The 14322-nt window shown below is 36.1% G+C and overlaps 1 protein-coding gene across 3 annotated transcripts; it reads right to left on the reverse strand.

Moving 5' to 3' along the window:
* Positions 1-1498: 1498 nt before the first annotated feature.
* On the reverse strand, positions 1499-13670 carry LOC123313912 (transcription initiation factor TFIID subunit 4). 3 transcript variants are annotated; one of them, XM_044899029.1, is made up of 10 exons: positions 12995-13670; positions 12845-12946; positions 10683-10868; positions 10058-10153; positions 9783-9995; positions 7423-7810; positions 7035-7250; positions 6623-6883; positions 2821-3086; positions 1499-2533 (listed from the first exon to the last, which is right to left on the reverse strand). In XM_044899029.1, the coding sequence occupies exons 1-10, from the start codon at positions 13643-13645 to the stop codon at positions 2384-2386; spliced, it is 2529 nt and encodes an 842-aa protein (XP_044754964.1). In that variant the 5' UTR covers positions 13646-13670; the 3' UTR covers positions 1499-2383. The 3 variants fall into 3 exon arrangements, with proteins under 3 accessions (XP_044754964.1, XP_044754967.1, XP_044754956.1); XM_044899032.1 differs by lacking the exon at positions 12845-12946; XM_044899021.1 differs by having other exon boundaries at positions 12845-13670.
* Positions 13671-14322: the final 652 nt, after the last annotated feature.

The raw sequence follows: 14322 nt of genomic DNA on the forward strand, positions 1-14322 counted from the left end.
ATGCACATCATCCGGCGAATTTTCATGAACGAACGTCAAATGGAACATATTCTGATCTCAAACATAAATCCATTCACTTTTAGATTGAATTTTAGTGGTAATGCAGTTATTATCTCTTGTTCCTGCTCAAATTTATATAACACAACAACCAACATCACAAATTATATCATCATCGATGTATATAATCAGAAAACCCTACTATGAAATAATAATAACTGTTCTTTAATGGCCATCGACCGAAGTCCTTCCGCCTTTCATGAAATAAAACACATAAATATTAACAAAAATTATATTCGATGTTTTTTAATTAATAGCAATACAATTATATACATATATACATTCTATTTAATATATACAAACAACATTATATACATCGAATAATTCAATAATTCTCGTACTAAAGTACACAAAATTTTCAGCCTCTCAAAATGAACCTATCGCACATCTTTTAAAATACAATTTACAAGGTATAGATTTACGTATAAGAAATTAAAAATAACAGAAGAGATAAACATATACTTTGTCATCGATGGCCCCCATAATAACAAGAAAATAACGGTTAAACGCAAAGAATCCTGAATTTCAACAATTCCAAGTACTCGCTCAGTTAGGCTTCCCCCTCATGGTAAGCTAATTGAGTTTTTAATTTTTCATCCCAAATTTAAGTCGTTATCATAATGTCAGATTTTAAAAATATTTAATGAATTATTCATTCTGAAGAAATACATTGATTAAACATTCATTCTTTTTGAGGGCATGAAGACAAAAGGTAGAGAATTGGGTTGGAGATTAGGAATAATAGAAAGTGAAACATATAATTAAGTAAAAAAATATAAAAATTTGTGTAAAAATAATGTTTCCCGTTATTGTTGACAATCTTGTGTAACCCTTTTTTGCTACAATGATTCTTCAATCATTGAAAACTTTGGCTCTATCGTTCTGCACTTAAATTAAAGCTACCCTGGATAAATAACAATTAGTCGAACGATAAACTTCATCAATTTTTTCATCACAAATGTACCCCCTACTTTGTGAATTGGCAAAAAATTATGAAAATATTAAATAATGATAATTGCGACAACATGACTTTAATCCCAAATTCAATTTTCTACCTTATGGAACCTTTTCCAGTTATACTAGGTTCCCATTAGAAGATTATGGGGGAAAATATTTTGGATCTATTTGAAATTTTGTACGAAGATATAAGATTAACTTTCCTCTTGATGATATTAATGTTTTTTTATAGGTGACATTAGGTTCAAATTAAATTTTCGAACTTGGATTTCAGAAAAGGACAATAAGCCGATTTTTCCAATGTTTCAACACCTTGTTTCAATTAGGAACAAAAAAGAAAGAGACATTGAAATCCAGGTTTAAAACATACTGTTTGAATTTTAAAAAAATCTACTTATTGCTTTTTCCTGAAATCCAACTTTGACAGTTGGACAATTTGAGCCTCCTGTAGAAACCAATGCCACCTACAATGTAACCAATTTCATGAAATAGATCTGAGGTTATGAATTGGGCCCCTAATGATGAAGCGGTCATTGTTTTCAGAAAACGGTGAATAACTAGAAAGATACTCAACATAGCTAAACGAAATTAATAAATTTGAAAATACATTCGTCAAATTAGCTAGTTGATACCTTGGAATCTAAAAAAAAACTCCATTTGCCTCATTTCCTTGTACAAAATTTCACACTGATTCAAAATGTAGCTCTCCGTAAACTTCAAATAGGCAGTACCGGTGGGACACCTGTATTTACTTCGGGAAAAATGACCATTGTTAAAATTTCGAAAAAGTGGTTCAGAAAGCAATTGCCGAATTTTTCTTTCAGGAATACACAGCTGGTTGAAATATCGTCGAATGCTCCTACGCAACATTTCAAACACAAATCAATTATAGCAAAAATGGTATCAAAAATAAAGTGACAATGCTATACGCATCTACTCAATTCCTCATATTGAAATGTCGGTGAAATGTTTCCTCACAATATTTCTAGCTGATCATCGGAACAACACAGATTGAGTGACTTATAGTTAATTTCCGAGAACATAGTTTCCAAGTACTGAGGATGGCTATGGAACTGTTCATATTTAGAATTTGAGACGTTTCATAACAAAACAAAAAAAAAAAAACTGGTTTCTAACGAAATCCGGTTGTTTTTTCGGCTTTCAAACTGCACGACGAAATCCTCAAAATGACATCTACGTAAGTTTTTGATGAGCACGATATTTGGATGACCCGAATTTCGAATTCGACGTGAGGGAAATACGGTGAGGATCCAAAATCATGCTCTGGAAGTCGTCCCGTTGTCCGGACAAATCTGATTTTCCAAAGGTTTTTAATGTTCTTCAACATCGCAAAGTTGTAGAGCCGACATCACTTGAGATACGACTTGAAGAGTAACTTACTTCTACACAGTTCTTTCTCGGTTTCGAATAGAAATTGTACGTCTCTCAATGCGATCTTTTTCATTCTCTGCCTTAACGGTTGTCCAGCCCTGAAGTTACTGCCACCGTTCAAGTTGTTCTACAATAAAAAACGAATTAGTGAGAAAATTTACTCAATTTTGAGCCGATTCACCGTGATGGAAAGTTTGTCATAATTTTGTGCTGAAAATTTGCAAACTGGAGATTTCAACAATGAACTTCTGAGTATACCGCAAAATAGCCTACAACAGAGGTCTAAGGGAAAAGTTTCGTTGTCAAAAACCCCAACATGCAAATTTTCACCTCAAAATTGTGATAATTTCTTTATTAAATATACGGATCATCGCGTCACCCTGTATTTTTTCCATATAAATTTGGAAGACATACCTGCAGTCCGTTCTGTTGGGAATCTGTATCCAGTCTGGGTTTTTTCCTTGGACCTATCGCTTTTAGGGCAGTAGCGTTAGCCTCCCTCTGCCTCATTTCCTCCATTTCGACCCTTTGCATCTCTTTCGCTTTGGCTTTCAATTTCGCCTGTTCGGGATCCTCCGTTTTTGATCGGCTCTTCGCTGCTCTCAAGAGCATTTCTCTCTCTAATTCTTCGTGCCTTTTCCTTTCCGCCCTATCGACTTCTTCCAGAAACTTCAATTGTCCTAGAAAAAATAAAATTTCATATGAAGTCAGTCACGTATAATAGGAAGGATTCCTGAAAGGAGCTATATCCTGTTGTTCTACATTGAAGACTGAAATGGGATGAAGTATTGAACCAGGTAAATACACTGCTCAACAACTGATAAGGCTCATTGATCTTCCTCCATCAATTTATTTCAGGAATATTCGTTTCAAGACCTGAGTTTAATGGATATTCTTGTTTTTTCAGAAAAGAATGAGGAGTTTCATAGAGAAAGAATTAAATGAAGAGAAGATTGAAAATTTCGGTAAAAATTGCTTAGTCCCCCATGAGCTTGTCTCAAGGCATACTTTCGAGCAAAAACCTGTACAAGTTTATCACGGAACTTCAATATTCTGACGACTGCCCACTTATTGCTAGCAGCTCAGAGGATCTACAGATAATGTTGGACACCTATAAACATATATACGAAGCTTTAGGCCTTAGACTCAATATCGACAAAACCAAAATCCTGGTAAGTCCGCCAGAAAGCCTTCAAACAGATATCAGCCTGGAGGATGAAACTCTAGAACAGGTAGAGCAGTTCAAGTACTTGGGAAGCTTCATAAATACTAGGGCTAACCTAGACACGGAAATACACAACCGTATCGATTCGGCATCACGGGCATTCTGGAAGCTAAAGGACAGAGTATTTTAAAATCACGACCTCAGTCTGAAGACCAAGAGAGCTGTTTACAAAGCAGTCGTCCTCCCAACGCTTCTTTACGGAAGCGTAAGCTGGACGCCCTACAGGCGACATATTAAACAGCTTGAACAAACGCAACAACGTAATCTAAGACAGATAATGCACATCCGATGGTTCCACAAAGTTTCGAATGCAGAAGTCTTGCAACGCGCGAGTTGTACAACAATTTAGACTCAAGTAACGAGGGCCCGACTCAGGTGGAGCGGCCACATTCTAAGGATGCAAGACACAAGACTCCCCAAAATAGCTCTGTATGGCGAATTCACAGAGGGACCTCGGAAACCAGGAGGCCAGTATAAGCGGTTTAAGGATATACTGCATCAATCCCTAAAATCAGTTAATGCCAATCATAACTACTGGGAACAAATAGTGTTAGACAGATCACAGTGGAAGTCTTTGGTCCACAGTTATAATGGAGACTCGAGAAGAATTCAGCGGCGGCCAGTGACGGTGGTTGGTATCCATGCCTGGGGTTGCAAGGATCTGTAGGTCACGGTTGGGTCTCTTCAGTCACAGGAGAGGGCACACAGTCGCAATTAGCCTTAAGAAATTATAAGTCTGATCGCACCGATGGTTCCTTTTTTTTTTGAGTCTTTTTGTAGATTTATTCTCGGTAATGGGATACAGCAATGAATGAATGAACTTTCGATGAGACAATTTATGAAATTTTGGGACAACTTGGTACGAATATCCAGTAAAGCTTTAAAAAAGCTGCTCCAGATTGTTGATCTGTTTCTCTAGAGAGAAGAGTTGTCTAAACACCTCTGCCCAGACATGCTCTATGCAATTCATGTCTGGACAGCGAACTGGCCAGTCCATCCTTTCAATAGCGCTTCAATAATCAGTTGACTACGATTATTTCGGTCCAATGAGGGCTACCGTTTTTGTGCTCACCAGTTGGCGCCTCTGTAGAGTGAGGTCCTAAACATAGACAAACTAATGCAAGATTTGTTTGTCTACGATGTCGGGGACTTGCCATTTCACAGATCATAATATTGAAGAAATTGAATATAGAAATATTTGGTTGCTCATCAAGATCTTGTTCGTCATTTTTCAATTTTTAGTTCGCTCATGTGTGCAAGTCCCTTTCTGACAACGATTTGGCTTCACTTCATATATAGCATAAAACACGTAATATGTATTATAGTATTATAGATATAAGAAGACCATAAACTTAATATTAATATTATAGTTAAGTCTATGATGTGGACCTTACGCTACACTAGCACATCTAGCGGCGAATTCAGTAGCCCCCCATTATCATATCATGACATCTTTGGCCGGTCATATTAGCGTTCTGCAAAACAAACAACTCTGTGCGTCGGTTCAAACACATGCCACCCCATATACATATGGAACCTATTTCCAAAGCAGTTGATCAAATTAAATCTGGAATAATCTGTAAATTAACACAGATTCCAATCTTCAACTGTCCAATTGCGGTTGTCCTCGACCCATTAACACTCTGTGCTCCCTATGCAAACTGTGATGCTGTGTCCGCCTTCGTGCTCTTGAACCACGAACGTGAAGTCAGCTTCTTACCGTCTGATTAACAATTAGAACTTCTGTTGCAACCCTCAGTGATCTATAAGGCCGAGAAGCCGGATGTGTGGGATTCCTCCTAGCATTGATGATCAAACGACGATCTTGAGAAGCTGTGGTACTTCGCTACTGACCTCCTCCGACTGCCACTACCAAGTTGCTTCAGATGAACCTATTCCAAGCCCGCCTTACAACACTCAATGTGAAAAATTCAACCGCTGGGATACTTCCCGCTGGGAAAACCCTTTCCTGTATACATCGTGTGATTTGATCAAGTTGCAGAAGAGCCAAACATCTTCTCAGTATGATTTATGCATAATTTCTTCAGTTATGCCCAATTGAAATCGAATGCATGCATTCAAACAAGAAAAAAACCACAATTAATCAATTTCAGAGGGCAAGAACTTGATAAAATAAAAAAATAATATGATAAAAATAACTTAAAATATACCAGTTTTCTCTAAAAGACCACCTGTGCGAGAGATGTTCAGGTAACTTAACAAAAGCCACGACTTTATACAGCGCGAGTCTTCGACTCGTACAAATATTTTAACAGTAGATTCTTGAGGTCAAAAGAAACACTTTTTCCTATATCATTTTTTCCGATTCGGCCCTGATAAAAAGATATAACCATTATTAGTTTCCATAATGAGCTCTGTCACCCCTGAAGAAACAAAATTACCTCCAAAATAACTAGCTAAATCTGTGACACTGCAGATTTGTGGATCCTTCAAACAGAGTTGTATGCAGCCAAACTACCTAATTTTTCAAATTTCACAATTACATTTTAATTTTTGAACATCAAATTACTCAGTGGCGCAGTATAGGAGAAAATATGAAGAATTATTTTACTTTACAAAACGTTAAAATATTTATTAGATAGCGTCCAACTTAGTTTCAAGAATTGGGTTCTTTGAATTTCTGGTATTTTTATGGTACGTAATGGTCTTAATGAGAAAACTGGTAGACGTGGGTCATATCTTGTGTTCGAAAGAGAAATCAGATAAATGAAAAACTATGTTCCCAAATTCCTTCCATTCAATATCAATTTCCAGAACTAAAAATAACATTCTTCATGGTTTTTCAACAGCCTGTATTTTTTAAACCATGCCGATTCCGAAAAATGGTAAAGGAAAAAAGTGTTTCTTTCGACTTCAAGAATCTAGTGTTAAAATATTTGTACAAGTCAAAGACTCACCCTATATGTGATCCCCATCAATTTTGTTGAGCAGTGTACCTAAATTAATCCAAGATATCTTGGCAATTCTTACCTTTTATGTCATTCGAGGCTTCATACCTCCTTTCAGTTTTGATGATATCTGCTCGATGCTCTGATACGATGGCCAATTTTTCCAACAGGTTTTTCAACTTTTCTTGCGCCGCGTGCGAAATGCAGGCCGCCACATCGGTATTTGGTTCTTCCAAGCCGTGTCTCATCATCACTTGCTTGATTTTCTGCTGCAAAGGACCCATCGAGCACATGAGCTCTTCTTTGCAGGATCTTATCTGGGTTCCAACGAATTCTGTTGAACCTACGATAAAAAAAATTAATATTAGGAGAATTACATGATTGAACATTAAGAATATTTCAATCTTAATCTCTCAATTTACAAGAATATCTCATCTCTGAACAAATATTAACTACGTTCACTTGATTTGATCTATGCATCAACGCTTACATACCTAATATTTTTTGAGTTTCTTCGGCCAAATTCACGCCACCCATAGCAGCTACATCATTGATATCATCATCTCCGGCATACGTTGAAAATGAATTTTTTTCCTTATCTTTCGTCGTAGGTCGTGAACTCATGGAAGGCACTGATGGTTTTATGCCCTGCATCTTATTCGCAGGTACGGCAGTACGAACAGTTATCGGCTGTCTGATTGTGGAAACACCTAGGCAAAATGAAAAACGCTTATTGACTGACGATTCATTTCAACTGTGACACTTTTGGTTGGAATAAATACATAGAACTCTTGAAAATTTGATGAAATAAAATTAGGCTAAAGAAAATGAGTAAAAAGAAGAAAATAAACTTCAACATTTTCGTAAGAATTCCAAACTCACCGATTTTTTGTAGAGGCTGCCTGACTACAGCTGGCCTGAGTTGTGCATTATTCGGATACACGGGATGAAGAGCGGGTGGTTGAGAGTTCGTCACTATGACGTTATTGGATGCAGACGGCTGTCTTATGGCAGTAACCATCCTTGTGGCAGTTTGACCTCTAATCGGAGTAACCAACCGCGGCTGTAGAACTTGGTTCGCTCCGCGGACCACTGTCGTACCAGGAGCGACTATTCTTACTGGATTAGATGCAATGCCAGGTCGAATTTGGGTCTGGACCGTTCCCGTTGCATTACTCACGGAGTACACCAAGTTTGATGGCGGGGGCCGAATACCTTCTATCGATAATTCTTTTGTAGCCAGAGAATGCCGCAGTAATGGTAAACTTTTCTGTGAAAAAATGAGGAAAACATTTCCGTGATATAAGCCACCAATGTAAATATAAAATCAAGAGTTTTTAGTACGCTTAATAACCATAGCATTATGAAATTAAAACTGGTAGATGAAATTCCATCAACCAAAAGTGTGAAAATAAAAGCTTGAAAACAAGATTAAAAGTAGATCTAGCTTCAAGTGGAGCAGAAGATCGGTGTATTCAATACAATGCCTTCGATCCAGAGGATTTATAAGCACCAGAATAAAACACTAAAAATATTTTCTGTTTCTCGATGTAAACAAACAACTCTCATTACAAAATTAGCACACTGTGAAGTAATTTAAATAAACGAAATCAACCTATTTGAGCTTCTTCTAAAATGATTCTACTGAAGAAATGTCGATTTTTTTCGTGGAAGACGAACTTCCAATGATAGGTTTGTTCGTAGAGTGGTTTGCAACAGTTGTGAACTGCAAAGAGCAAGCGCAATTCCATTTTAAGGTAGCTAAAATCCATTTGCGCTTGCTCTGTACAGGGTGGGCAAAATTGGTGATACCTAAATTACAACTTTTTCAACCCAACGAGATAGAGGAAAATGCATGGCACATTACGGTCGTCTTTTTTCGAGAAACTAATAATGCCATCAACTGCATTACTTGTATCTTCTTTTGTTTTCGAGTTATAGGTCAAAATTAAAATTTTTACTTTGGTTATCTCCGTTTCTGTTTAAGCTAGGATGTTGAAACGAAAACATTATACAGACACTTTTTTGATAGCAATCCAGTGGCGTACTATGATTTTGTCCGACAGGTATATTTGCTGAGCTATAACATAAAGATGTATTTTTTCTTATGAAAACAGTAGTTTAAAATGACTTAGAAAGACTGAGGGTGATGTATAATATATTTCTGAAAGGGTAAAAAAATGGCGATTCTTTCTAAGTCATTTTAAATTACTGTTTTCATAAGAAAAAACACAAATTTATGTTATTGCTCAGCAAATAAACCTGTAGGAAAAAATCATAGAATGCCACTGAATTGCTACCAAAAAAGTGTCTGTATAATGTCTTCATTTCAACATCCTAGCACAAACAGAAACGAAGATAATGACCAAAGTTGAAATCACCCAAATTTGAATTTTGGCCTATAACTCAAAATCAAAAGAAGATGGAGAAATGCAGTTGATGGCATTATTAGTTTCTCGAAAAAAGACGACATGAATGCTACATTCATTTTTCTCTATCTCGTAGGGTTAAAAAGTTGTAGTTCAGGTGTCACCAATTTTGCCCACCCTTTACAGTTCACAACCGTTGTGAACCACTCTACGAACAAGCCTAATATTAGATATAGCTAATTCACAAAAAGAACATTTCCTCTTCTCTGAATGGCCAACTTTTTCAAAAATATGCGCCACTTCTGCAGATCTCAAAATGGTACAATCCTACATCATAACTCGAGTAAATACGAAGTTATAACTATTAGAAAGGAGAAGAGATAGATTTTACCAACAAAATATTCAGAATTCGATGGTTTATGCTCTTAATTTGTATCTGACAATAACGTTCTCACTGAAGAGAGATGGATATTGCAACATGCACAACCTATAAACTTCGAATCCTCATTTGTCGTGGGTTTATGCAGATTTCCTGAGAACTAACAGGGCAATTGAAAGGGATTATTCAGAAATCCTTCAAAATTTAATGCCAACTTTTATTGGAAGAGATGCCTGATTGGAAGAAAACGATTGGTTCCAAATAGATGAATGTCCTGCACACCATGCAACTTTATGCGTACTTGAACGCCATCTACCAAGATAAATAGATCTGTTTAAAACCGTGATGAGCAGAATAGTAACGAAGGCAATAGATTTTTTGATATTTTTTTGAGCACCCAACAGCCCTTCTATGAGGTGTATAGTAATAGTTTGCAGATATTAACTTTTTTCCACAAAATCCTTCACATGCAACTGTTTCTTGAATCAACCTACCTTCAGAAATCCTATAAGACATGGCTGAGGAGAGGCATTTAGCAACCTCTCTAGTTTGTCACAAAAATCCTCTGGTTCAACCTTCATATCTATAAGTTCCTGAATCAGTGTTCTAACGTTCCGTTCAACAGCTTTCGGCTCTCTACTCGATAATTCCAGTAGATTTGCTAGGAACTTTCGACATTTCTCTTTGGTATTGTCATTCGCCGTTCTCTGTTATAAAAAAAAATGGGTTAGTCGAAAAATGCGGCCATTGTTTCAGATGACAAACTTACTTGTACAGTTTGCACTGCGATTTGTCCAGTTGAGGTCACCGTGATGGTACCAGGCGCCTGCTGGTTAGGAGTTGTAGCTACTGTTGTTGTCGCTGCCTGTAAATCGTTACAAATCTCTCATTTTTGAACTGGGAAATCTCGTATAGAGTTGCCAAAAAGCAAAATAATTTATTTCAAATATCTGGATTTATTCAAGTATCCTGGTTTTAATTCAGAAGGCGCTCTTGACAAAATTTGATATAGACTATTCGACAAATACTGTCAAAATCAGGTTCAATTTTACCCGAATTTATGTAAGACCTGCTGGAAAAAATGTGTGAAAATGAACATACGGAACAATATGTTTTGATAACTCCTTTTATAACAATAACAGATAAAATCAACACTTTTTTTTCATTATAATTAAGATTGCATTCTGTATTAACTTCATTTGAATTTGTAGCAATTCTTCAAATTGAGAGAAGTGATAATGAATGATTCTGTAAACTTTGCTCAATAGAGTAAATCTCTCAATTTTTATATCATTATGAATGATTATGAAAATTTGGGAAAAAGAGCACATGTTAGCCAAATTTTAAAAGTTTCCATGTAAGCACGCAATTCACAATCCAATAAAGGTCCTCACCGGTTGTGCAACTGTCTGCATGCGAAAAGTGACAGGTTGTCCACCAGGTGTAGAATTTCCGGCAATATTGGCAGAAGCTGGGGCAGGTCCCACCCTGAGCAACTGATACTGCCCATTCTCAGTCTTTAGCAGTAAATGTCCTTGTTGGCCAGGTTGTAATCCATGGAATGACTGCAGTGTAATTTGCTAAAAAAAATTACAATGTAGCTTTTGACAGTATTCAGTGTTGAAAGCAATTTCTCTACTTCACAAAATAATAATAAATAATAATTCTAATTATTTCTCATACCAGCAGCTCAGTACCTCTGAAAATATTCACTACCAATTTTTTCCAAAGAAAAACAAAAAATAAAGATAAATTTTCCAACTCTACCAAAACATCTATCAAACATGTTGATAAAGAAAACCCCGGGTAAGAAAATACACACCATTCAACCTGAATTGAAAGAAAAGACTAAGAAAAAAATTCAAATCAAATGAATTCATCCTCTCAAGAAACCTCTTTGCAATTTGAAAAATAACTCCTAAAGAGTGATAAGGGAATTTATCGTCTATGAGCCTTTTTTCCTTTATATGTTATTTATTCCGCTGGCTGAAAGATTTGCAAACTAAGATAATGAAAACAACTAGAGACAATATCAAAGAACAAAATAACCCTAAATGTTGAATTTCCAAATATCAACAATCGAAAAGTTAATACCACAGTTGCTGTATGGCTTTTTCCTATCTTTTAAAAACCAATTCCTTTTCCTTGGCTGATTGCTGATTTAGAGCTAAGTATTTAATTTTTTTAATATTTAACAAGATACTTAACTGCAGCAAGTTATTTATTTGTATAGTTCGAATGTCCAATTGAAGACTCTAGGTGCAGGGAGTGATACTGGAGTGAAGAAGTAGCGAAAAGAGTAACAATCAGGGAAAAGCGACTGACTAAGAGATGAATAGCATCCGAAAGCATTAAACAAATGCTTAAATATTAAAGGTTTTAAAGTGAAAACAATCTAATTACGAAACGAATAGAACAAAATCTGTTTATAGATAAACTGAGTAAAAAATAAACCCCAACACTCATAATCCTAGTGTTACATTCACTGAAATGAGTATGATGTGTTTACTAAGATATACTCATATATATTGATCTGTTTCAAATTCTGAAATCTAATGAGCATGAAATAATTACTGAATACACTCAAAAGCTTAAGCAATAAGCAGTACTGAATTGCAATAATGAAACATTTTGCATTTCTGGATTCAAAATTGGATTTTTGAAGCATAAGCAGAAAAGTAAGAACTGGATACAAGTCAGTGCAAAGAGTTGGTGAAAAATTTCACTGAATCAGGTCAAATGCCGATTTGTGCATAGCTCCAGTGCAAATAATTGAAAACTTAATATTTTGAAAATAAATGTTAGTTTTCAGCTCCAGCATAAACATGTGGGATGAAGTAGCATTCTCTAATAACACTGAAATATACTTCAGATTCCAATGAACATACATTGTATTCTTGAAAGTATATTAGAGGGGATGGATGTGTTCAAATAAATAATATTTGAGTTGCAAGATTACACATACATTCCACTGTAGCAATAAAGCAATCCACTGGTCAAATCCTTTGAGAATGTGGTAAACAATACCATTTGTATCTGAAAATCTAACCTCAAACTGTTCAATGTTTGTTCCCAGAATAAACTTCCAATTATCCAGACTGAAATTTGGTATGGAGAAATTCTATATTACAGTACTCATTACAACTATGACTCTACTCTTTGGTAAATTTCTACGAGATTTATACACCTGAATATAGCTCAACTAGAAATTGACTGGTACATAATCTTGTATGAAAGCTATCATAGCCTTTCAAAATGTTTTACCTCACAATATAAAAAAAAGATGATAACTAAAACATTGTTTGGACTACTCTATTACCCCAAAAGAACGACTAATAATGATTCCATCGAAACTGTTAAATCAGAAATCAATACATTGAGAAACATAAATAAGATATTGCCCCAAATTAAAAACAGTAAACAATGCTAGAAGCAGAACAATCAGACCTACTAGGACAAGGAACTATACATGCACACAACTGAACGTCTATACCTTGCCTTCAAATGCAAGGAAAGTATAGAGAAGCTTCCCATTCTAACTTTTTTCCTCACTTACTGCAGGTCCGGGCCGAGGCCCTACAATTTGAGGTGAACTGAGCACCACACGAGCTGGTTGTCCTTTCTGTGCAGTAGAAACACCCGGTCGAACATTAACAACCTGAAGATTCGATAAGACATTTGGAGATTGAGTGCTTGGGCTACCTACATTATTTGCCTGTGGAACTGAAGAAGTAACATTCATAGGCACAGTCACTAAACCAGGGGTACCAACAGGGGCTCCACTTGTTTTTATCACTAAGGTAGGTTGTTTATTTTGTAGAGTCTGGATATTCGAGGAAGTTTGAAGCACCTGATGAGGTGAGATGCCAATAGTTCCATTGGGCAATGATTGCCCCGACACAGCAACTCTGTTCGTCATAATGGCACCAGCACTAGATATTGTTTGGTTTCCTTGACTATAAACTACCCTGACACCTTCATTACACTTATTTGTAGTGTCTATAGAATTGGGATTTTGTTGAATATAATTTGTTGTCACTGTGCCTCCAACAGATTGTACTTGGCCACTACTCATTTGCATTGCATTATTAATCACTTGATCATTTGTGTCTGTAGAAACCACATCCATAGAATCATCGTTGGCACTAGTACCGAGTTTCTGTCGGACAACCGTTCCACCGTTGGATATACCACTGTTTAAATGATTATGATTAATCACTATAGATGAACCACTTTGACTCGAAACATGAGGTGCTGAAGTAACTAACTGAGTTTCTAGAGAGCCTACAATAGCACTTACAACAGATTCATCAACGTCTGTACTCAGAGCTTCCTCAAGAAACTTAGCAGACGCCATTTTTGTGATTCCACAGAATGCGCAAGCGTTTCATAACAATGTAGACAAAAATTCTATGCTCATAAGATGAAGACGATAATACTTTTGTTTTTCTTCTTTCAGCTGCCTCAGCCTATTGTCGTCACTGCCGTTTTCGCGAATCCAAAAATCTAAACGCTCCCTAGAGGCCAAATCACTAACCTCTAACCCCTTATTTAAATAACATTGAGTATTAATTATTATTATTAATACTCAAGGAAAATATCAAAGATGAGAATATGTTATGATTTTTTTCTTGTACGAAAATATCATATGATTGAACTAGATTCTGAGAACAGTAATCAGAGACAACCTGTCTCTGACAGTAATATTGGACACTTTTCAAAAGTATCCTCGAAAAACTGTGAAAAAATTTGACAACAGAGACAGAGGCATGAAAACAGGAAAAATCTGGGCTCCTGTTTACTTTAGCGCCCACCTCGGATTTCATCGCCAGAGGTGGGCACTAAAGTAAACTTTTACCAAAATCTGTTTAATTTTGACTGAAATTTCAAATATGAAAAAGCAAATTAAAATTTGTATTCTGAGACAAATCGATTACCGGTTATTTCTCAAAATGTTCACATCGGAATGTCTACAACTCATCCTAATTAATCATTAATTATACTGAAGAGAGGACAGTGATCAACATCGTTATC

This window comes from Coccinella septempunctata, chromosome 1 (assembly GCF_907165205.1).
Source record: "Coccinella septempunctata chromosome 1, icCocSept1.1, whole genome shotgun sequence".
In the NCBI taxonomy this organism is placed as follows: Eukaryota; Metazoa; Arthropoda; class Insecta; order Coleoptera; family Coccinellidae; genus Coccinella; species Coccinella septempunctata.

Bases quoted from the DNA above. Each gene is read 5' to 3' on its own strand.
- LOC123313912 (XM_044899021.1), bottom strand. From the start codon at position 13,645: ATGGCGTCTGCTAAGTTTCTTGAGGAAGCTCTGAGTACAGACGTTGAT. The intron at 9,996-10,057 runs GTAAGTTTGTCA...TTTTTATAACAG, and splicing joins TCGCAGTGCAAACTGTACAA to AGAACGGCGAATGACAATAC. The intron at 2,534-2,820 runs GTATGTCTTCCA...TTTTTATTGTAG, and splicing joins CCCAACAGAACGGACTGCAG to AACAACTTGAACGGTGGCAG.